At 63.1% G+C, this 21,662-nt stretch overlaps 2 protein-coding genes across 8 annotated transcripts; both read left to right on the forward strand.

The window, feature by feature from the left end:
• Window positions 1-4,941: 4,941 nt before the first annotated feature.
• On the forward strand, window positions 4,942-9,459 carry TRIM35 (tripartite motif containing 35). Of its 2 annotated transcripts, none has more exons than XM_064508230.1 (7): window positions 4,942-5,112; window positions 6,155-6,602; window positions 7,085-7,216; window positions 7,318-7,548; window positions 7,690-7,712; window positions 8,129-8,250; window positions 8,746-9,459. In XM_064508230.1, the coding sequence occupies exons 1-7, from the start codon at window positions 5,015-5,017 to the stop codon at window positions 9,309-9,311; spliced, it is 1,620 nt and encodes a 539-aa protein (XP_064364300.1). In that variant the 5' UTR covers window positions 4,942-5,014; the 3' UTR covers window positions 9,312-9,459. The 2 variants fall into 2 exon arrangements, with proteins under 2 accessions (XP_064364300.1, XP_064364301.1); XM_064508231.1 differs by having other exon boundaries at window positions 7,121-7,216.
• A 3,759-nt stretch (window positions 9,460-13,218) lies between these two features.
• Window positions 13,219-20,330, forward strand: STMN4 (stathmin 4). Of its 6 annotated transcripts, none has more exons than XM_026102045.2 (6): window positions 13,219-13,340; window positions 15,813-15,871; window positions 16,355-16,450; window positions 16,907-17,115; window positions 17,376-17,567; window positions 18,528-20,330. In XM_026102045.2, exons 1-6 carry the CDS (start codon window positions 13,264-13,266, stop codon window positions 18,585-18,587), a joined length of 693 nt encoding a protein of 230 aa, XP_025957830.1. In that variant the 5' UTR covers window positions 13,219-13,263; the 3' UTR covers window positions 18,588-20,330. The 6 variants fall into 6 exon arrangements, with proteins under 6 accessions (XP_025957830.1, XP_025957831.1, XP_025957825.1 ...); XM_026102046.2 differs by having other exon boundaries at window positions 16,910-17,115; XM_026102040.2 differs by having other exon boundaries at window positions 18,086-18,625.
• Window positions 20,331-21,662: the final 1,332 nt, after the last annotated feature.

The raw sequence follows: 21,662 nt of genomic DNA on the forward strand, positions 1-21,662 counted from the left end.
GACCAGCTCCTCCACAGCCAGGGCCCATTGCCAGCACTTCCGCAGAGTTGGGGCAGGGTCCTGTGTGAAACCAGCTCCTTTCCCCTTCCCAAATCTCTCAAACCGGCATCTCTCCCTGCTCCTGAGATGAGAGCCGGGGCCCTGGTGGGACAGTACAGCTGAGGGACCCTTACAGCAAGGTTGAGACAAGATCCTGGCTGCCTGGCTCCCATCAGTCTTCTGATCCTGTGGTCCTGCAGCTGGGACCGGAGACGATCCCTCAGCATCACTCTTGGTCTGAGCCCAGCGTTGTGGCATTTGGGACCAGCAGCATCCTAAAACCAACTCCAAGAGCCCCAAAGGTACTGAGTGAGGGTCTTGCACACCTAAAGCCAAGAACAGGTGGGTCTTTGACAACTTAGCTCTGTAGCAAGCTGAGAAAGGAGCCTTCCTCCTCCCCAATACACAAAGCGAGAAGTGCCGCAGCCCAAATAAATCAGCATAAAGTAAACGAGCAGTCCACTGTGAGAGTGCACAGCACCAGGGGACCCAGCTGCCTGTGACCCCCCCGGCGGTCCCACCACCACTGCCACCTCGGTGGCCCAGGAGATGTCTGTGAAGCTGGAAAGCTCCCTGCCAGCAGCCTCTCCCAAAGCCCTGGGGCGGGGGTGGCAGGATCTGCCCCTCGCAGACATCGAGATACCTCGAACCTGCCAGACTCAGCAGCTGCTGGAGCACGGTGGCTGGTGTCCCCCGTGGTGGCTTCAGCCCCTTCAGTGGGGGCCGTGGCAGGGCTGGCACAGCGGGCAGGCAGTGGGGCTGCTCTGTGCCTTGTCCCTGTTGCTGCTCTGATGCAACCCTTCCCTCTTAAACAGGAGATTTGAAACCTGATTCAGAGGGTTTTGATGTTTATTGATTAAGCAACACCTCTGACTAAGCCCACGCGGTTTCTCACCCTGCGCAGCCAGCCTGCATACCAGAGCTGGCGAATATCACCTTTTTTGCTCACCAGTATCTGTGCCCTTGAAGAGCTGCCATCCCCCTCCAGTTCCCATCAGAGGCCGGAGCCAGCTTTGGGGCCTGGTGCACCCATGGGACCTCTTGCTCTCCAGTCACCCCCTGGGCTGGGTGATCTCCAAGGACCTTCAGGCCACTCTGCATGCTCAGCTCAATCCCCTCCAGCCTGAGTCCATCACCGCCTCAGGATGGATACCAGGCTGCGTAAGATGTTCATTTGGGCATCTGAGCACATTTCCCTCTTCCTGTACTAAGGAAAGTATGTGCAAAACAGTGCAGAATAGCACTACCTGTATCACCAGTAACACAACTATAGGATGTGGCATTAAATGTAGCACAGCAGTAGCTTTTGGCAACCATCCTATGAATACGTCTTTCCAGTGATGAGCAGTTAGCAGTTCACTGTCAGTCCCCAAATCTGAAAGGTTCTTGTTTTGCAGAGGGACCAGGCTTGCAGCCTTGCAGCTTGTTGTCAGCTTCTGGGAGGACTAAACCAAGTGCCTACAACTAGATATAAAGCATTTGAGGTTGTCTCTGTTGTCTCAAGGCTCAGGGTTAAAATTCCCCTGAGCTCTTTTCCTGAGAAGACACAACGTTCAGCCTCAGCGGCAATGTTCCCTGTTGCTACACCTTGGAAACAACAGATTTACCTGAACCAGGCCTAAAATGCACAAGCTCTTTCTCCCTGCGAGAATCCCTTCTTTTAGGAGCAATGGTGTTACCCCCATGCCCTCTTCCACCTCCCTGCTGTGCCAGTATGGGGGCTGGAAGATGGGGTTTCCCATGGGAATCACTCATTTCCCAGCCACTCTTCTGCTTTCCTCTTGGCCCAGAGCAGCTTTGGGAGCCCTGTGGCTTCTTCATTCTCTAGAGCAACAACATGATATAATTTCCCCTGTGATCCTGCACTGAAACCCAGACAGAAGATCTATCCCTAAAGTGTTTGCCCCTCTTGCCAAAACCACCCACACCTCCAACCTACCTTCCCTTCTACACAACTGGGCTCCTGCTTCCTTTTCCTCATTCACTCCCTACTGCCCATTTCCAGACTGATTTACATGTGAGCAGAGGAGCCTGGTAATCTAACAAAGTTGTTTCTGATCGCATATTTGCTAAGAAAGTATCTGCCATTTCCCACCCACCTGGAAGCATACATCATACTGCCGCATAACCCCTTCTCCCCAGATCCCGTGTCAGTGCGGTGGAGACAGATCCTACTGACACCAGGAGTTTGGACTCCTCAGCCCACAGGTCCTTTAAGGATGGATATAGGTTTTCTCCATGTAAGAAGGATGTGATGGTTCCTTTTCCTGTTCCAATTTATCCCAGATTTTTCTCTCATTCCCATTTTCTAGTAAGATTTTTGTCATCCAAGCAATCCTGTGGGCTGACCATCTTCTGATTCTTCCCCAATCACTGCATGAACTTAGCAAGAATTTCCAAACCACTCCTCTAGGAACAAATTTCTGGACCCTCACAGCTATCTCCTTTTTTAGCTCCTCTTTTCCTGCTACTCCTATAAGTGTCCCCCATCCTCCAGTATAGCCATACACTCACCAAGGGATCTACCGATGGGAGCGGGTCCCAGGCTGATAAAGAGCCTTCTCTGCAGCTCTGGGGCACAACGGGCTGATAATCCTACATCGCCCCAATCCACAATTACCCGGTCTGTGTCAAAGCCAGGGGTCACGGCATCGTGCCTCCGCTTTCGTACCCAGACCAGCATATTCTCACGCAGAGGGGCCGATGCCTCCAGGTCATCTGCTCAGGGCATCTCCTGGACGTTATCTTTTAGAGGCTCGTGATGTCCCAGATTCCTGATTACCGGTCTTAACATTTCTCCCCCTGACATCAGATAGTCGTAAGGGCTCTGATGACCACTGCTGCCTTTGACCAAGGCAGTCCTGCCGCTCACACCGCTCATTTAGCCTCACCACACAAAAAAGGAGTGCTCTGCTCCAGAGCGCAGACTCTGTTCGGCCACGCAGGCCACCCCTCCGCCTTTTTTTCCTCCTTTCAGGACATCACCCGCTCCCCGGGTTATTACAGCTCGCTCTTCTTTTGTACTCTGGAGCTGCTCAGCCTGTTTGTTTACCAGAGGGTTGTTGCACAACAATGTGAGGATCTCGCTGTGAGCTGCCCCTGGTTATTTTGTGAGCTCTTTACAAGCTTCTCCTTCTCTTCCACTGCAGTTTATAAATCACCGATTAGATCGAACGACAGCCTCTGGAAAGTGGAGCCTGCCTTTTCTCCGCTTGGGTGATATCAGCAGGTATATTTTTCTCGAGTTTCACCAGCTTTGAGAGAGGGATCCTGGGTAGTAAGTCCATAATCCCAAGGACCCTCTCCGTGCTCCAACATGGCCTGCACTGGCAGACACCCGCCTTCCCAGCCCAGAGGACCATCCGAGTCCCCTCTCTCCTTTCATTTTCCACCCTTCTTTAAACTAGGACATCTCAGTACCAATTAGCACAAGCCCCAGCTGGGAACTCCCAGACAGGCCCCCAACTTCTTGCTGCCCCAGTTCAACTCTCCCCTTTTAGACTGGAAACCTGAGACCTGACTGATTCAGAGGGTTTTGATGTTTATTGATTAAGCAACACCTCTAAGAAACTAATAATGCCTTAATGGGCTAATGAACACATCGCTATTAAAGGCAGTATTAATTCACAATTATATCACTGTAAGGAAATCGTAAATCCCGCACAAGCACAGTCAAGCTACAACCCTGCTGCCTTCCCCTCTCCCCTTCATACCGAGTGCGGGTCTCTCCCTCCTTCTTCCACCCTCCCACAGCAGCTCCTCCAGGCACAGCCCTGACGGGGAGCCCGGCAGGTTGTCCAGGGGATGCCCCGGCATCGCGGGGCACTTGGGCCACAGGCCAGCCTCACCCCCATCTGCAGGCATCCCTGCTCCTGCCGTCAGAGACCTGCCCTTCTTTGCTCTTCACCTGATCCTATACCTTATTCCCCACTTTTTCTGTCCTGAAACCACCTTTTGCTGCCCCTGCACCACCTTTTCTCCCCCCAGAGCCCTCCCAAATAAACAACATACTCTCAGTCACTTTTCCCTCATCGGTCCCAGTTCTGCTACATCTCTACCTATATTTGTGGGTTCTGACACTGGGCAGTTTTGGTCCAAAATAGCATCATTTATACAGTTATGTAGATAAAAGTATCCTGGCATCCCATGATCCCCTTCTGACGCTTCGGTTTGTATTGGTTACACTTCATCTGCATTTTAGGCTTTCCAGCTGGAATTATCTTTAGCCTTGACTCCCCTACCTGCCTGTGACTAAGCCCACGCGGTTTCTCACCCTGCGCAGCCAGCCTGCATACCAGAGCGGGCGAATATCACCTTTTTTGCTCACCAGTATCTGTGCCCTTGAAGAGCTGCCATCCCCCTCCAGTTCCCATCAGAGGCCGGAGCCAGCTTTGGGGCCGGGTGCGGGATTGCTTCCTCGCTGTGCCGGAGCACCAGGGGCTGGGTGCCCCCGCCGGCCCCGCTGCTCTGCCCCCGCTCGCTGTTGTATCCCTGTGGGAAAGCGTCCCCTGGAAGCGCCTTCGGAGGGATGCGAGACCCCCAGGAGGGATGCGAGACCCCCAGGCCGGGCATCCCGCAGGAGCCGGCTGAGCACAGCCCCGGCCAGGGACCCAGCACGGCCTTGGGATCGGAGCCGTCCCCACACCCTGTTTCTTCAGGATTAAAACTGGGAGAATGCACAAAGCAGAAAGGCAAACAATGAGATGGAGGAGGCGGGAGACAGGGAAAGGGGGACCGGGCAGGGCGGGTGGGAGACGGGGACAGGCGGCTGCTCCGGGACAGGCGAAGGGCAGAGCCGAGGGCGGGCGGCGGGGTTAGGGTCCCCCCCCCCCAAACCCTGCGCCCCCCAAACCGGGCAGCGCCGGGGGCCGTGCCAGGCGCAGGGCCCTCCCCGCCGGCTGCAGCCCAGCCCCGGGCCCGGCCCGCTCCGCCCCTCCGTGCGCCGCCGCCGGCCCCGCTCGGCCGCGGCCCCGGGATGCTGCCGGCGCCCGCTCGCCCCCCCCCGCACCGCCCGCCGCGGCGGAGCAGAGGCCGCTGCAAGCGCTGCCACCCGCCCGCATCGCCCCCGGCGAGGTAGGACCCCCCCCCCCGGCCCCCACCCCGCACCCCCGGCCCGGCCGCGCGGTGCTCGGCGCTGCGCACGGGAGGGCACGCGGTGAGCCGGGGCCGGGCACCGCGGCTGGGCCGGGGGAAGGGGGAAGGGGCCGCACCGGGGCTGCACCGGGCACCGGGGCTGAACCGGGATCCGGGGAAAGGGGCTGTCCTGGGATCCGGGCACCGGAGCTGCGCCGGGATCCGGGGAAAGGGGCTGTACTGGGATCCGGGCACCGGGGCTGCACCGGGATCCTGGCACCCTGGCTGTGCCGGGGGCGGGGAAAAGGGGCTGCAGCGGGATCCGGGCACCGGGGCTTAACTGGGATCCGGGGAAAGCTACTGGGATCCGGGGAAAGCTACTGGGATCCGGGCACCGGGGCTGCACCGGGATCCCGGCACCGGGGCTTAACTGGGATCCGGGCACCGGGGCTGTACTGGGACCCGGGGAAAGGGGGCTGCCCCGGGGCTGTGCCGGAGCCGGGGAGACGGCTGCACCGGGCACCGGCGCTGCACCGAGATCCGGGCACCGGAGCTGCGCTGGGATCCGGGGAAAGGGGGCTGCACCGGACACCGGGGCTGCACCGGGATCCGGGCACCGGGGCTGTGCGGGGGTCCGGGGAAAAGGGAGCTGCTCCCGGCACCGGAGCTGCGCTGGGATCCGGGGAAAGGGGACTGCACCGGGCACCGGGGCTGCACCGGGATCCGGGCACCGGGGCTGTACTGGGACCCGGGGAAAGGGGGCTGCACCGGGGCCCCGGGCAGCTCCGCTCCCCCCGCGGGCTCCCGCCCGCCGCCCGCCCCGCGCGGCCGCCAGTGGCCCGACGCGGTGTCACTCAGGCCGGTGCGCGGCCGGGGAGGGAGCCGGCGCGGTGAGTCAGAGCCGCAGGAAGCCGATTGCATCAGGAGCCGGGGCTGTTTTTCCAGTCGGGGCTCTGGGAAGCCTGGCTGCGGCCGCCCTCCCTCCATCCCTCCATCCCTCCATCCCTCCATCCCTCCATCCCGGCATCCCTCCATCCCGCAGCGCCATGGAGAAGGGCGGCAGCCCCCCGGCCGGCGGCTCCGCGGCCTCGGCCTCGTCCTCCACGGCCACCTTCAAGGAGGAGCTGCTGTGCCCCATCTGCTACGAGCCCTTCCGGGAGGCCGTGACGCTGTGCTGCGGGCACAACTTCTGCAAGGGCTGCGTGAGCCGCTCCTGGGAGCACCGGCACCACGCGTGCCCCGTCTGCAAGGAGGCCTCCTCGCTCGACGCCCTCCGCGTCAACCACACGCTCAACAACCTGGTGGAGATGATCCTCAAGGAGGAAGGGCAGCGGCGGGGCCGGGCGGCCGCGCTCTGCGCCCTGCACCGCGAAGAGGCCAAGCTCTTCTGCCTGGACGACAAGGAGCTGGCGTGCTTCGTCTGCCAGGGCGCCAAGCAGCACGAGGGCCACAAGATGCGGCCGGTGCAGGAGACGGCCGCGGATTTCAGGGTGAGCCGGGGATGCTCCGCGCCGGGGGGACCCGACGGCCGCGCGGTGCTTGCGCACGGACCGGCGCGGGGGCTTCCGCCTTGCCCCGATGCCGATAATTACCCCGGGTCGCCCCGTCCTTGGGGCGACGGCGCCTCGTCCCGGAGGCCCCGCGGGAAGCGGCCGCGCGGCGACGCTCCCAGGCCCGGGGGGGGGTTTGGAGAGCGGCCCGGTTCCCGCGTTGCCTCGGCTCCTCCTGGATCCGGGCGCGCCGGTTATCGCGGCAGAGCCGCGGGGCTGGGAGGGCGCTTTGGGGGTTGCACAACCGCGCGGGCGGGCGGCTCTGCTGCTGCCTCCCGGGCTGCTGGGAGCCGGGACGGGGCAGGGCGAGCCGGTCCCCCGGCTGCAGGAGGGGACAGGGTGGCTTGACCGAGGATCCCGGTTAACCCCATCCCGCCGGGGCTGGGGCTCTTGTCTTCCCGCATTGGAAACGCCGGGCTCAGGCGCGCGAGGGTCCTGAGGGCGTCTCCTCCCCGCAGGCCAAGCTGAAGAACATGGAGACCTCGCTGCGGGACAAGGTGAAGGACTTCGGGGCCGTGCACCGCTCCTACGAGTCCATCTCCAAGCACAACCAGGTGCGTGGTGCCGGGGGAGCGGCGCGGGGCGGGAGGACGGCGGGGGGGGAGCCGGGGGAGCCGGCCGGAGCGGTGACGTCCCTCCGCTCCGCGCGGGGCAGGTGGAAGCGGCGCGGCTGGAGGAGCAGATCCGGAGGGAGTTCGAGAAGCTGCACGAGTTCCTGCGGGGCGAGGAGAAGGCGGTGCTGGCCCAGCTGCAGGAGGAGACGCGGCACAAGCAGGGCCTCGTCGAGGGCAGGATGAAGCGGCTGTCGGAGGAGAGCCGGGCCCTGCTCAACGAGGCCCGCCAGCTCCAGGCCGACCTCAAGGAGGACGACTACACCTTCCTCATGGTAAGACGCTGCTCTCGGCCCTGGGGACGGGGTGTCACCCTGGCCGTGGGGACCGCGGCGGTGCTGGGCGATGCTCCCCGGCCGCCGCACCTTTGCGATGCAGCGGGAGGGTTTGATGCACGGTGTCTCCTTCTCTTTCAGACGCACAAGAACCGCAAGCGCAGGTAGGTCCCAGCGCTCTTCCAACCTCTGCCACGTCCCCTGCGCGCGTGTGTCCGGGGGCAGCTGAGCCCTCGTGTCCCCTCCCTGGGGCCGAACGTGGTTCTCTTCCCAAGCGAGGCCCGATACCCACGTGTCTTCTCCTGGTCGACCTCTCACTCCAGCAGAACAAGGTGCTGGAGGTGCCCAAAGCTGGTGCTTCACCCATGGGTGCCCCAGGGCGTCCCATCCTGCGCCCCGGAGCTGCCCGGATGCCGGGGCAGCAATGGGCACATGTCGCCCTGCCGGGATGAGTCCAGCCCAGGGGTTTGGGGGAAAAGCTGTGAAGCCCCTGCCGAAATCCAGTCTCCCAGGGAGCCCTGAGACCCAGCCCCATTCCCTCCTCCGCGGCCCGTCTCCATCCGCTGCGGTCCTGCCCTAGGATCGCCTGCACGGCCGAGGAGCCGGAGGCCGTGCCCTCGGGGATGCTCATCGACGTCGCCAAGTACCTGGGCTCGCTGCAGTACAACGTCTGGAAGAAGATGCTGGACATCATCACCGTAGGTGAGGCGCCGGGCACGGAGCGCGTGCGGGTCCCTCCTGCCCTCGTGGCCGCCCCAGGAGCCCTCCAGCACCCAAAGGGCTGCGGGAGTGGAGGGATGAGCTCTCCGTCTCTGTGCCGAGACCGTCGGGGCTGCCCTGCAGCCGGGGTGATGGGCGTCAGGAAAAGCCTTTGGGTGAGGACAGCCTGGGGAGGTGGTGGGTCTCCATCACAACAGGCTGAGGAGGAGGAGCGTGGAGCAGAAATGCCCACTGCAACCTGTTGCTGGGCCTGGGAGGGTGTTTGGAGGGCCAAGAGGTGCTCTGCAGCACTTGCACCCCAAAAAGGGAGCCTTGCGGGGTGCATTTCTCCTCTCTGGGGTGGATCCGTGCCTTTGGCTCTCCCCTAGAAGGGAAAGGGCAGGTAGATGGGTATCTCCAGGGTCGTGGTGGCTGCTGTCAGCTCATCCCCGTGGGACGACGGCGTTGGCCCTCCTAACGCACTTGTCCCCATCGCAGTCCCCTTCAGCTTCGACCCCAACTCGGCGGCGGGCTGGCTCTCGGTCTCCGAGGACCTCACCAGCGTCTCCAACGGGGGCTACAAGCTGCTGGTGGAGAACCCGGAGCGCTTCACCTCGGCGCCCTGCATCCTGGGCTCCCGCGGCTTCTCCGCCGGCTTCCACACCTGGGAGGTGGACCTGGGCGGCATCACGAACTGGCGGGTGGGGGTGGCCCGGCCGCGCGGCGGCACCCACTGGACCTTCCACCACGACGCCCGCTCCGGCTTCTGGTACATCTACCGCCTGCCCGGCGCCGACGGCGAGAGCTGCCGGGCCTCCAACTCGGCCCGCTCCGAGGCGGCGCTGGGCGACCTGGCGCGCGTCCGCGTGGAGCTGGACTGCGACGAGGGCGAGCTCTCCTTCTACGACGCCGACCGCCGCACCCACATCTACACCTTCCACGAGAAGTTCGGCGGCGCCGTCTTCCCCTACTTCTACGTGGGCGGCGCGCCGGTGGACGCGTCCCCCGAGGCGCTCCGCATCTGCCCCCTGCGCGTCCGCGTCCACGAGGACGTGCCCGTCTAGCGTCCCGCCGGGGAGGACGTCCGCCCGCCCGCCGCTGCGGCTCCCGGGTGCTCCTTCGGGATGGGCGCACCGGAAAAAAAGGGGAAAAAAAGAGTATCTGCGTGTTGCTTCCTTTTTTATCGTTAATAAACAAGGTGTTGTTCTGGTAGTGCTCTGCGTGGCTGTTTCTGAACGTCTCTGATGCTCCTGCTCCTCTCCTGCCCTTCTCCATCCCGGAGCAGAGCCAAGGAAGGGCCTGGAGCAGGGATTTCCCTGCCAGAGGGGGTGCATGGACCCCAGGAGCAGGGATTTCCCTGCCAGGGTTTTTGTGGACCCCAGGAGCAGGGATTTCCCTGCCAGGGTATCTGTGGATCCCGGGAGCAGGGATTTCCCTGGCAAAGTGTGCACAGATCCTGGGAGCAGGGATTTCCCTGCCAGGGTGTGCATGGATCCTGGGAGGGGGGATTTCCCAGCGAGGGTGTGCATGGATCCCGGGAGCAGAGATTTCCCTGCCAGGGTATGCACAGACCCTGGGAACAGGGATTTCCCTGCCAGGGTTTTTGTGGATCCTGGGAGCAGAGATTTCCCAGTCAGGGTATGCACGGACCCTGGGAACAGGGATTTCCCAGCAAGGGTGTGCATGGATCCCGGGAGCAGGGATTTCCCAACAAGGGTGTGCATGGATCCCAGGAGCAGGGATTTCCCTGCCAGGGTATGCACAGAGCCTGGGAACATGGATTTCCCAGCGAGGGTGTGCATGGATCCTGGGAGCAGGGATTTCCCTGTTTGCACAGAACTAGGAGCAGCAGCCCGGGGGGTTCCCAGCTTGCATCTCCCTCGGCCCCGGGGCTGGGAATGGCACATTAAGCCGCCTGGGGCCTTCCGAGCTTGCGCAAGTGCAGCTTTCCCTGCAAGTTCGTTTTGGCCCCGGCTCTCCCCTGCCTCCGCTTTGCAGGGAGCTACGGTCTGGGAGCCAGGAGCCGGGCTGGGAAAACCCCGCACAGCCTGGCCGGGCGCCTGTGGAAATACCTATCGCCCCGAGCAGAAACAGCTGCTGCTGGGGAGGGTGAGCAACATCCTGTCTCCTCCAGCCCTTCTCCCGGCAACTTCACCGCTCCGAAGGGCTTTTCCGTAGCTCCCAGCTCCAGGAGTCAGGTGGCAACATGCAGCTGGGGTTTGAAAAATACGCAAAAAGTGTTTTTGCAGCAAATAGCGCAGCAGTAAGTAGCCCAGCCCAGGGGTGTGTGAGGGGCGAGCCTGGAGCCGTGCCACGCGCCGCGGGCTTTGTGCTCCGCTTCCTCCCTAAATCCCAAAGGAAACACGGTTTTGTCTTCCTGTTCCTGAGCTGGGATGCGGTGACGGCGGCTGCGCTCCCCTGAAACACCCCAGCTGGGGGGGGCGTGGGCTTAGCCCCCCTCTGCCATCCTTTAATTTTCACGTTTTTAATTTAGGAATGATATTTTCCCCGGAGCTGGCCGCCTCCCGCCGCGGCAATCGCGGGATGTCCATCCCGGGCCTTTCCAAAGCCCTCTGCAACCCCGCGTCAATCCCAGCGGATTTTAACCCCCCCCCCCCCGAAGAGCTCTTCCCCCGTGGCACCCTGCTTCCCGGCGGATGGCATTCCCGGGCGGTTTCCATGGTTTCGCTCCATTTGCATCGGATGCTCCTTTACAGAAGAGCTGCCGGTGCAAAACCGAGAGGGAGAGGCTGCGGATCCGGGCATCCCGCGGGAAGCAGACGGACACCGCGTGGAAACGGCGCGAAGCCGGCGCGGCCGCTCCGCTTGCCCGGGTTCGAGCCGGCCGAGCCGTTTCCCCTCGGCAGGCCCGAAGGCGGCATTTCGCTGCGGAGGTGCCGAGCGCTAGGGCAGGTGCCGGGAACAAAAACGGCAATAAAGGGTGAAAGGAAGCATCGTTCCGGATGGCAAAACCGAAACCTTTCGACTTTTTCCAAATCACGTGGCGAAAAAAATTATTAGCAGGAAACGATATGAATTAATGAGCTGTCTGGCTCCCTGAGACTCTGCACAGTAGTGCAGCAAGTGGTACCTGCTTCTTCCCCTAAACTTAACTTCATTCCCACGGAGAAATGGCTCTAAGTGGAAACCAGGGCAGCAGACGCTGCTCCTCGCGCTGACACGGATGTCTCCGCCGGAGCTGGCCCGGGAGGCAACCCCGCACCCCAAACCTGCAGTGGTGCCCGGTGTCTCCCCGGAACTGAGCACTTGCTCGCACCTCCGCTGCTGCAGCAAGGTTTCCAAGCGGAGCAGCTTTTTGCCAGGGGGGTGGCCGTGGTGGGGAAGGGACAGCGGCAGAGCCTTGTGTTATTTTTTGATGATTTTCACTATTTCTACGCCCTCGGGAAGGAGGCGGCGGGGACGAGGCGCCCGGTCGGCCCAGTTTCCCCCCACCGGCCCCGTCCCAGTTGCAGCGGTGCCGACCCCGCTCCACAAAGCTGTTTTTAGCATCAGCCTCGACGGGGCTCAGGGAGGAGCGAGAGGGACCCGCTCCGGGCCGAGTGGTGCCGGGAAGAGGGTCGGCTCCGGCCGGGATCCGTGCCCACCCTGACATCCCGCTCGCCCGCATCCGGAGCCCCCGGATGGGGGATTTTGCCGGGGGGCTGGGAGGGGGCTCGGCTGCACCGTTCACCCCGGCTGCCTCTAGCCAGGCGGTGATTAACCCCATTTATCCGGCCGAGCTTTATCCAGCCGGGCGATATTTGGGAAAAGCAGGCGGCTCTCCCATTGGGCGCCCGCGAGGCGGTGATGTCATTTCTGCCCAATCCGGGCGGCAGAGCATCCTTTCCCGGCGGCCCCCTGCCCTCCCGCCCTGCCTCTCAGCCAGAGCCCGGCTGAACCGGCTGCCGGGCGTTAACCCCCACCGGGGGCGAGGAGGGGGGAGCCAGGCGGGGACCCCCCCGGGGAAACCGAGGCAGGGACCCCAGGGGAATGGAGGCAGGGCGACGGGGGGCTCCGAGGCAGGACATTGGGGAAACTGAGGCAGGGCGGTGGGGGAAACCGAGGCAGGACATTGGGGAAACTGAGGCAGGGTCCCCAGGGAAACCGAGGCAGGCACCCAGCATCGCCTTCGGGCCCGAAGCCCCCCCGTTTGCCCCCCCAGCGCCGAATCACGCCAGGGGCACGAGTCCCCCCGCTCGCCGGGCAGCCCGAATCCCAGCCGTCCCCGCGGGGAGGGAGGCGGCCCGGGCTCCAAGCGGCGCTGGAGCCCCGTACCAGCCGCGGCCGGGACCGCCCGGCCCCTGCCCACAATAGCCCGTTATTCCCCTTCTTGGCAGCTACGGCTTGACCGTTTCGTGCCCTCGTCCCCGCCGCCGCCGCTGCCCGGACAGAGCATCGTCCCCGTCGCGCGCGACGCTGCAAGAGGCCCTTGCGCGCTGCCTCCTTGCATAACGGAGGAGACCGGCGCCTAAATATACCCGCGCGGTCCCGGGGGGGCTGCGAGCGCGGCCCGTAAATGGGACGGGGAAGGGGATGGAGGAGAGCGGGAAGGGCACGCGGCGCCCGGCTCCGCCGCCGCTCCCGGGGGCCTGGGGCCGAAATAGGCTCCGGATCTGGGACTCGGCCTCGCTGCGCTCCCGCCGCCCCGGTTGCAGCAGGAGGAGGAGGAGGAGGAGGAAGGCTCTTCCCAGCGGGGCAAGCGGCGCATCCCGGTCCGGCTCCGAAAGCGCCGAGCAAAACGGGTGTTTTTTTTATATATCACCCTCGTTGCTCCATTTTCCCCCTTTTTTTGTCGGTTTTTTTGTGTCCCCCCTCCCCACGCCCCTCTTTTTCCCAGGCTCGGCCCGAAAATAGCCGCTCGGCGTGACGTCACCGCGCCGCTCCCCGCGGCGCGCAGCCCCGGGCGAGCCGCGGCCGCCGCCCCACCCGGGCGCGGCCCAATCAGCGCGGCCCCGGCGCTGAGCCAATCGGCGGCCGCGGCGGTGATGTCATGGGCGCGCGGCCCGCCGGGGCGGGATGCTTCGCCCGAGCCCCCCGCGCCGCGTTAAAGCAGCGCGGCCAGCGGCGAGCGGCAGCCCGGGCGCGGCGGTGCGGTGAGTAGCGGCGGCGGCCGGGGGGGGGAAAGAATAACCTTGCACAAGCCTTAATCGGGGTTTTGTTGTTTGCAGCGGGGGGTGTTTTTTGCATTGCCGAAATTTGGGCGGGGGCGCCGGGGTTTTGGTGCAGCGCCGCTTTTCTCCGCTCTCTCCGCAGCCCTCCGCGGCGCGGCGTGGGGGGCATCGCCCCGCTGGGCAGCGCCCGCCTGGGTTGTGGATGGAGGTGACCTGCGCTCAGCAGCCCCGAAATATTTATTCCAGGGCGGGAGGAGGCGGCTGGGATCCTCCCTCTCTCCTGGAGAGCGGAGCAAAGCATCCATCGCTTCCAGCCGGGAGCCCCCCCGGCTCCTCCGCCCCCGGCACCCTGCAAGGGAAGGGGGCGAGAGGCGGCTTTTCCCCAGCGAAACCGCGGCGCAATGGAGGGGGCCAAGCGGGCTGGGTCCCCAGGCGGGTTGCACACCCCCTTTTTGCGTTCCTGGGGTCGGGTGGGACGGGGCTGTGGCGGGGGAGAGCCGCTGTGCACGGGCTCCCCGCCACGTGCGCCTCTCCCCTGCTCGGCAGCCTCCCCGCGCCGTGGCCGCCGGGGGTTTGAGCGAGGCTGCAGTTTGGGGGAGACAGCAGAGGCAAGGCCCGAGCCGCGCCCCGTCGCGCCGGGGCTGAGCCCGCCGCGGGGACACCGGCGCTTTTATGAGTGTGGAAGGAAGAGGAGCTCGATGGAGAGGGATTTACCCCTTGGAAAAGGGGTGCAAACACCCCGAACAGCTGCTGCATCCAGCGAGGATGAGTGCGGAGAGGAAGGACAAGGAAAGGCCCCCCCCCTGCCACCAGCATGGCCCCATCACCCGCCTTGCTGCCCCGGGGCACAGCCCTGCCTGTCCCCGCGGTGTCCGCCCTGCCGGTGGCACCCCCGGGGACCAACCCCCAGCCTCATCCCTGTTTTGGGTCTATTTTCTGAGAATTTGGGGTGGCAATGCAAGGAGGAGGGGGGCGTGCAGGCAGGTGCTCTCTGCCGTCGGCGTGTGCGCGGGCAGCTCGCAGCCGGGCTCTCGGCTCTCCGGCACAGCCGCGTGTCCGCACACGAGACACCGGAGAATCCCAGCCCTGCCTCCGCGCCGGGCTCGGCACGAGCTGCTCACGGACACGCTCTTCAGCCGGTCCGGGGGGGTTGGACACCGCGTAGCCCCCCATGCCCATCCCAGCCATTCCCGAAAACAGCGGAGAGGATAAAGCCCAGCCGTAGCAGAGAGATGGAGCAGCTTTCCTGGAAATCCGCAGAATAGAGTGTTTCCAGCAGCTGAAGTCTCCCCTTTTTTAAAAAAAGGATTTTTCCCCATCCATGCCCCTGCTGGCGTGGGAGGGGGTCCCGCTGCACCCAGCAGGGCCCCCCCAGGCCCAGCAAGGGGTGAGCTGAGAACTGAGGCTCTCTAGACACGTGTGAGGGTTGCAGCACGGGTGGTCCAGGGCTGCAGCACAGCCCTCTGCTCTTGCAGCGGGCAGGGGGGCTGCGCTCGCTGCTGGGGGGGGGGGATTGTGCGTGCACAGCCGCCGTGGGGGTGTGCGTGCGCGTGTGGGCACGCGCAGCCGTCAGGGTGATGTGTGGGGGTGCGTGCACAGCCGCCGCGGTGGCGTGGGGGGGTGCGGATGGATGCACAGCCTCCGCGGGGGTGGTGGGGGGGTGCGTGCGTGTGTGTGCACGCGTTTGCTCTCTGCTGCACGTGGGGGTCGGGCAGCTCCGGGTGGGGAAGGGCGGTGGGAGGTGGCTGCACCGTACTGGGACCTGCCCATCGCACCAGTTGGGGTGGTCACATCGCACTGGTGTGTGCTCATCACACCAGTGTGCACACCGTAACCAGAGCCTGTGCACACCTCACCGTGCCGGGGTGTGTCCGTCACACCGCTGTGCACCCCTTGCACCCACGTGGACCCATGACACCACCCCAGTGTGTGCCCATCGCACCAGTGTACCCATCATACCACACCAGTATGTGCCCATCCCACCACAGCGTACCCATCATACCACACCAGTTTGTGCTCCTCGCACCAGTGTACCCATCATACCACACCAGTATGTGGCCATCACACCAGTAGGTGCCCATCATACCGCACCAGTGCATGCCCGTCACACCAGTGTGAGCCCATCACACTGCACTGGTACATGCCCGTCACACCAGTGCGTGCCCATGATACCAGTGCGTGCCCATCACGCTGCACTGGTACACACCCATCACACATCGCTGGTGCCTGCCCGCGACACCAGTGCATGCCCATTGCACCCGACCAATGCATGTCCATGACACCCATGGGTGCCTGTCACCCCGCGCCAGTGCATGCCATCACACCACGCTGGTGCGTGCGCCTGGCAAGCGTCGCCCGCGAGAGGGTGGCCGCAGCAGGAGGGCTGGGCTGGGCGATGCCCTCGACCGCCCGTGGACACCCCGGGTGCTGACGCCCGGCCTTCTTCCTCCCCAGGCCCCCAGGAGCTTTCTGGCTGCAGACGCCCGAGCAACGCGGCACCATGACTCTGGCTGGTACGGACACGTCGCGTGGCCGCGGAGGGGGACGCGGGGACAGCTCGGCTGGCATCACGCGCCCGGCCTTGCTCAGCCTAGATCGCTCCCTCTTGCCTACCCCCAGGGCTGCCTCCACCCCGGAGACCAGGGCCCTTCCATCAGGTCCCCATCCAAACCACCCCAGGGATGGCCCTGACACACGTTAACCCCTGCCCCTAGTGTGGACAGGTGCAGGGTGACGCACGTGGCTCATTTACCAGGACAAGCCTAACCTGGGTGGCCACGAGTAAAGCATGCCTCAGTTTCCCCCTTGGGATAGTGCCGTTGCAAGCCTTGCTCCCCCCGGCTGGCATCGGCCTGCTTGCGATATTCGGGAAGCCCCCGGTGCCCCGTCCCAGCCGCTCCCCCGCCCCGGGACGGCCGCGCGTCCCCGATGCCTGCCGAGACGCCCCTGCACCCCTCGACGCCGGCCGACCCGCCTCTCCTGCGGTCTCTCCCCAGCTTACAAGGAGAAGATGAAGGAGCTGCCCCTCGTCTCCCTCTTTTGCTCCTGCTTCCTCTCGGACCCCCTGAACAAGCCGGCGTACACGTACGAAGGTAGGAGCGCGGCCCCGGGGTGCACCGGTGGTGGGGGCTGCAGGAAGCCCCCGGTGGCACGAGAGTGACATGCGTTCAATGCCATCGGCCGGGTGCAGGAGACCCGGCTGGGGTTGCACGGGGCATTGCACTGGCCGCGGCCACCTCCTCCGCCCCGAGAGCCCCTCGGCCGCGGCTCCGCTCCGCCGGGGCTCGGCTGCGCGCCGCGCCGCGCATGGGCTCGGTATTTTTAGGCAGACGGCTGATTCAGGCTGATTCATGTCAGCAGGCCCAAACGTGACAGCGGCGACGGAGGGGGATGCCCAGCCTCGCTGCTGGCTGCGGGAGGCCCTCACAGCTGGAAACGGGCCTCGGGCGCCCCTTCCCCTCCGCGCCCCAAAGCAGGGGGGGGTTGGTTGCAAGGTCTCGCGGTGCAATTGCGCCCAAGGCAGCGCTCAGCCTGTCCCCGTCTCCCAGCAGACACGGTGGACCTCACCTGGTGCGTCATCTCCGACATGGAAGTCATCGAGCTCAACAAGCGCACTTCGGGGCAGTCCTTCGAGGTGATCCTGAAACCCCCCTCCTTCGACGGCATCCCCGAGTTCAACGCCTCCCTGCCGCGGCGGCGCGACCCTTCCCTGGAGGAGATCCAGAAGAAGCTGGAGGCGGCCGAGGAGCGGAGGAAGGTAGGTCCCATGGCTCGCGCGCGTTGGGGAGGCACAGGGATGTGCAGCCACGCAGTCGGGGCACCCGTTCGGCACGTCACATCCACCTGCGAAAGCCATGACGTGGAGGAAACAGGGACCCACTTCATCACGGCCAGGATCCCCCATCCTGGTCGCTAGAGGTGCCCCTCCGTGGGGCTGGATGCAGGGTGGTGCGTGTGGGTCAGCAGCCCGTGAACCGTCCGTCACCCGCAGCCATCCTGTCCGCTTTGCCTACGCAGTACCAGGAGGCCGAGCTCCTGAAGCACCTGGCAGAGAAGCGGGAGCACGAGCGGGAGGTCATCCAGAAGGCCATCGAGGAGAACAACAACTTCATCAAAATGGCCAAAGAGAAGCTGGCGCAGAAGATGGAGTCCAACAAAGAGAACCGCGAGGCCCATTTAGCAGCCATGCTGGAGCGCTTGCAGGAGAAGGTGAGAGCCCGGTGAGGGGCGGAGGGAAGGGCAAGGAAGGGGGGTATGTGCTGGGAGAGAGGTCCGGAAGGTCCTGCATGGCCTTGGGTGGCATTACCCCCCTGGGGACACCACCAACCCCTCCAGCTGCATGGCATTACCCAAGCACAGCGTCCCCCCGGGGGGGTGCCCAGTCCTGGGGACCCCGCCAAGCCTGACGTGTCCATAGGCTCACGAGTGGCCCCGATGCTGCGTGATGGCCAGTGGGTGCATACGCCGCTCTCCAAGGAGGGCTGGGGCTCATATCCTAGCCCCACACGTGCAAATCCTTCCCTCTGAACAACCCCGTCCCCCTCCATGGTGGCCCTGACCTGCTGTTAGTGACTTTTCCACCTCCTGGGTCACAGATCTTGCTCTGGGCCTTTCCGCAGTGGCCATGGACCTGCCAGTTCCCTGGCCAGAGCTGGAGGGGTCCATGACGCCTGTGCTGGATGTTTCCACCCTGCCAACATGTGCAGACCTCTTCTTTCTCCCCGAAGCAGGTCTGTTCCCAACCTCAGCATGGAAGGTCCCACCCTCACCACCTCCAGCTCCCTCCAAAACATCCCTTCTGCAAGGAGCTCGCTCAGTGCCCTTCTCCAAACGCCTCAGCTAGCCTTGGGTCAGAGACAGAGAGCACAAGATAATGAAGGACAACCCAAGCCAACCCCATCTCCTTGGGGCTCCCATCTTGTCTGGTTGACGTCTACCTCCTAGCTAGAGGGCAAGGACAATCTGTCTGTCTGTCCCTGAGTGCCTCCACAGTCCTTAAAACGCCCCGGGGGAGGAGAGGATGCTGTTGACCCATCGGTGTCCCTCCCGGGACCAACCTGGCCTGGCGAACGCTCTCGTTCCTGCGAACCCCTCCGAAGCCGCTCGCCCGGAGCCCGGCAACCTAACCCGTCTCCCCCCCCCCCCCTTGTCCCTTCCACCTCCCCACAGGACAAACACGCGGAAGAAGTGAGGAAAAACAAGGAGCTAAAAGAAGAGGCTTCCAGGTAAAGAGCCCCAGGCGATGGCGGATTGGACTGACAGCTCCGGGGAGGTTGTAGAGGCTGCCTCAGCGCAAGGTCGACCGGTGGAAGGGGACGTTCCTCCGCTTTCGTTGTTTGTGAATGTAAAGAATTGACCCGTGAAGCCATCCTATTCGTTTGGGGGAGGGTGGGGAGGGAGGCGTCGCGGGAGGAGCCAGGAGGGGGGTGGGTGGGCGCGTGCCTCTTCGGGATGTCCCTCCGGAGACCTCGCCGGGGTTGTGCCGTCCGCGCCCGACAGAGAGGTGTGAACGCGCCCGCCGAGGGCCGGCAAAGCGGAGGAGGCGGCCGAGGCGGGGGCCGGGGACGGAGTGGGTGGGGAGGGCAGGGGGGCAATGTGCGTCGTGTGTGACTTTAGTTTGGTGGTCCGTGTCGGGCAGACGGGGCAGCGCTCTCTGCGGCCGCGGGGCGAGCGTGCGTGCGTGCGTGCGTCCCTCGAGCTTCGTCTCCTTCTCCTCTTCCTTCCCACCCCGGTGGGTGTCTGGCCGTTGATGTTCAGCAGCATCTCTTGGTGCCCCTCTCCTTTTCTCCTGCCTCTTGCTCCAGGCCTCTTGCCCGGAGCAGGCGTTGGTTGCTCACAGACCTTGCAGCACTGTTTTGGGGAAGGGGTTGGGAATAAGGTTGTCAGAGAGCGGGAACCACTTGCTCCAAAGGCTTTATCCGGTTGTAGGAGATGCTGAGGATCCTTTTGAAAGGGTGAAGTCAAAAAGCCCCATGATTCCCCAAAGAGCTACTTTTTCTAAGAAACCTCCTGAGACATCTTCCCAGGAACTCTTGGATGAAATCCCATTTTCTGCTCTGGAGCAGCTGAAAAGCTTTCTGCTTTCAGAGCCTCAGATGATTATCTGAAGAGAGAAATCACCCCCATGGGGAGCTAGAGCAGGAGAGAAAAACAGAGCAGGGCTATGGAAACTGTGATGAAAGGAGTGGGGAAAAGCAAAAGGAGGAGAGCAGCGGAGGGAGCCCAGACTGGAGAGCCGGGAGGTGGTGTGGAGACCATCCACCATCCACAGGAAGACAACATCCATAGCAAAAGTAGGACTGGGAGCAAGGGAGAGGTGGGAATGGGGGTCCCTGGGGATGGTGATCCCACCTCCTGATGACTCCAGGCCAGGAGAATGGCCAGCTTGGGACACCACCAAATCCCAGTCCCGAGTTGCGAACGGCCCAGGAGGTCCTTGTGGGTCCTGCTGAGCAGACAGCGTGGTCCCAGGGTGATCTTTGTGTCCAGGGAGGCTGGGGCGAGGATGAGCAGAGCAGGGAGGTTGCTGTGGGATCCCCCCAGCCAGGAGAGGGGGAGAGCCTGCTTTCTGCCGGGGCGGTGGAGGAACAGCCCCTCCGCTCCCAGCCGATAGCAAGCAGTGGTCCCAGTACTGCTGGGCTCCGGCGCACCATCAGTCTCTAACTCTGATGTTAACCGAGGTCTCGGTCTTCACTACTGCCAGATAAGGCTTTTAAAGCACTGATTTGGCATGGGCAGGTCTGGAAAAAAAGAGCATTTCTTGTTCATTGTGCTGCAAAACGCTCCCCTGGGCCCAGGAGTCCGAGGCGGGGAGCAGCCCCCAGGGCAGGAGGGGCTGCCGGGAAGGGGAGCGCGGAAGAAGGTGATGGGCGAAGAGCGAGGGGGCTGTTCTAGTTGTGGCACGAGCGGTCCTTTTTTTGTATACAACAGTTGTAAATAAACTGCCTTGGCATTTCTTTCATTTTCTCATGACTTGTGCGGTGTCTTGTGTGCGTTTTTGTGCGGGGGCATCCCAGGGTCTCTTGCACGGGGTGTGAGGTGGTGGGGTGGGGGCTCACGGGGGGAATTAGAGTGGGAGATGGCATGCAGCGGTGAAACTCTTCTGCTCCGGCCCTGGAGCGGCGAGTTTCTGCCAAATTCCAGCCATATGCGAGGAGGTGAGGAGAGGAGGGTTGGCTGGCAAGGTGAGGAAGCACGGAGGTGGCTGGACACGTGCCACAGTCTGCACTGAAGCCAGATGACCCATCAGTCTATCCACAGAGTAGAAGAAAGCAAAATGTCATATCCTCAGTGCCAAGAGAGGAGCCGGAGGTTTCTTCTTCTCGAATCCTAAGGAAGAAATGGCACTAACTCCTCTCCCACCTTCGCTCAGCCTGAGAGAGGAGACGGCACAAAAATTAAGGACCACCCTCCCAGAGGGGCCGGTTGTCCATCCCTCCTGGGCCCAGTGGGGAAGCCTTGGGAGAGAGGTGTCCAACCAAGAAGTTGGTGGTCTCATGGGTGTTGGTTTCGGTGCATGGAGATCCTGGGAAGGGATCCAGACCTCCCTGCGAACACATCAGCCGTGTCCGTGGGCTCCCACCACGCTCGGGTACAACAGCAAAGGGGCCTTGTCGCAGGGCACAAACGAGTCGCGTGGGTCGGTGTTGAGGGAGGCACCACGATCATACGAAGCGATGGGATATGAGTTAGCAACCCCCCCAAAACTGTGTGGGAGAGGAGCTGGGGAGACCAGAAGAGCTCGTTACGCCCAAGAAGGGAAGAAAAGCTACAGGCTCAAAGTGAGAGGAAGAAGCATAAACCCGGCAGTGGGAGTCTTGAGGCTGACTATCAGCAGACTCCGTAGGAACTGGGTCACCCTGCAAAAAACAAATACTTCTGTCTTCAGTATGTTTTATTTGTATAGACAAGCAAGAATAACAAAAAATACTGCTCTTCCCAAAGGCTCTGTGCCCTGCCCTATAACAGCACATGCACCAAGGGGCCTCGATTTAGGAACGGTGAATCTCAATTTGGGCTGAAAAAGAGGTGCAAAAGCAGGAGAAAGGTGGATCGAGAAACAGAAAAAATGGAGAACAAGGTATAAAACCAGGCAAAAACAAAGGAAGCTGGGGAATCTGATGGTAGGAGGACGGATGCCCAGGGGTAGTGGTGACACTGTCCCATGGACCCAGCCGCCCCAGATGCTGGAAGGACCCCCTTGGCCAACCCGCTGGGCTCTCCATCAGGGCTGTGACCAAAAGACTTGGTGCAGGAGGGTAAAGAGGGAGACTTGCACCTTAGGACAGTGCTGGGAGACAAGGA

Source organism: Dromaius novaehollandiae, chromosome 3, assembly GCF_036370855.1.
Source record: "Dromaius novaehollandiae isolate bDroNov1 chromosome 3, bDroNov1.hap1, whole genome shotgun sequence".
Lineage (NCBI taxonomy): Eukaryota > Metazoa > Chordata > Aves > Casuariiformes > Dromaiidae > Dromaius > Dromaius novaehollandiae.

Coding starts and splice junctions, on each gene's coding strand:
- STMN4 (XM_026102040.2), top strand. CDS start 13,264: ATGCTTCGCCCGAGCCCCCCGCGCCGCGTTAAAGCAGCGCGGCCAGCG. Junction 16,451..16,906: donor GCCGGCGTACACGTACGAAG/GTAGGAGCGCGG, acceptor CCCGTCTCCCAG/CAGACACGGTGGACCTCACC. Junction 17,116..17,375: donor CGGCCGAGGAGCGGAGGAAG/GTAGGTCCCATG, acceptor TTGCCTACGCAG/TACCAGGAGGCCGAGCTCCT.
- TRIM35 (XM_064508230.1), top strand. CDS start 5,015: ATGCTGCCGGCGCCCGCTCGCCCCCCCCCGCACCGCCCGCCGCGGCGG. Junction 7,549..7,689: donor ACGACTACACCTTCCTCATG/GTAAGACGCTGC, acceptor CTTCTCTTTCAG/ACGCACAAGAACCGCAAGCG. Junction 8,251..8,745: donor GCTGGACATCATCACCGTAG/GTGAGGCGCCGG, acceptor TCCCCATCGCAG/TCCCCTTCAGCTTCGACCCC.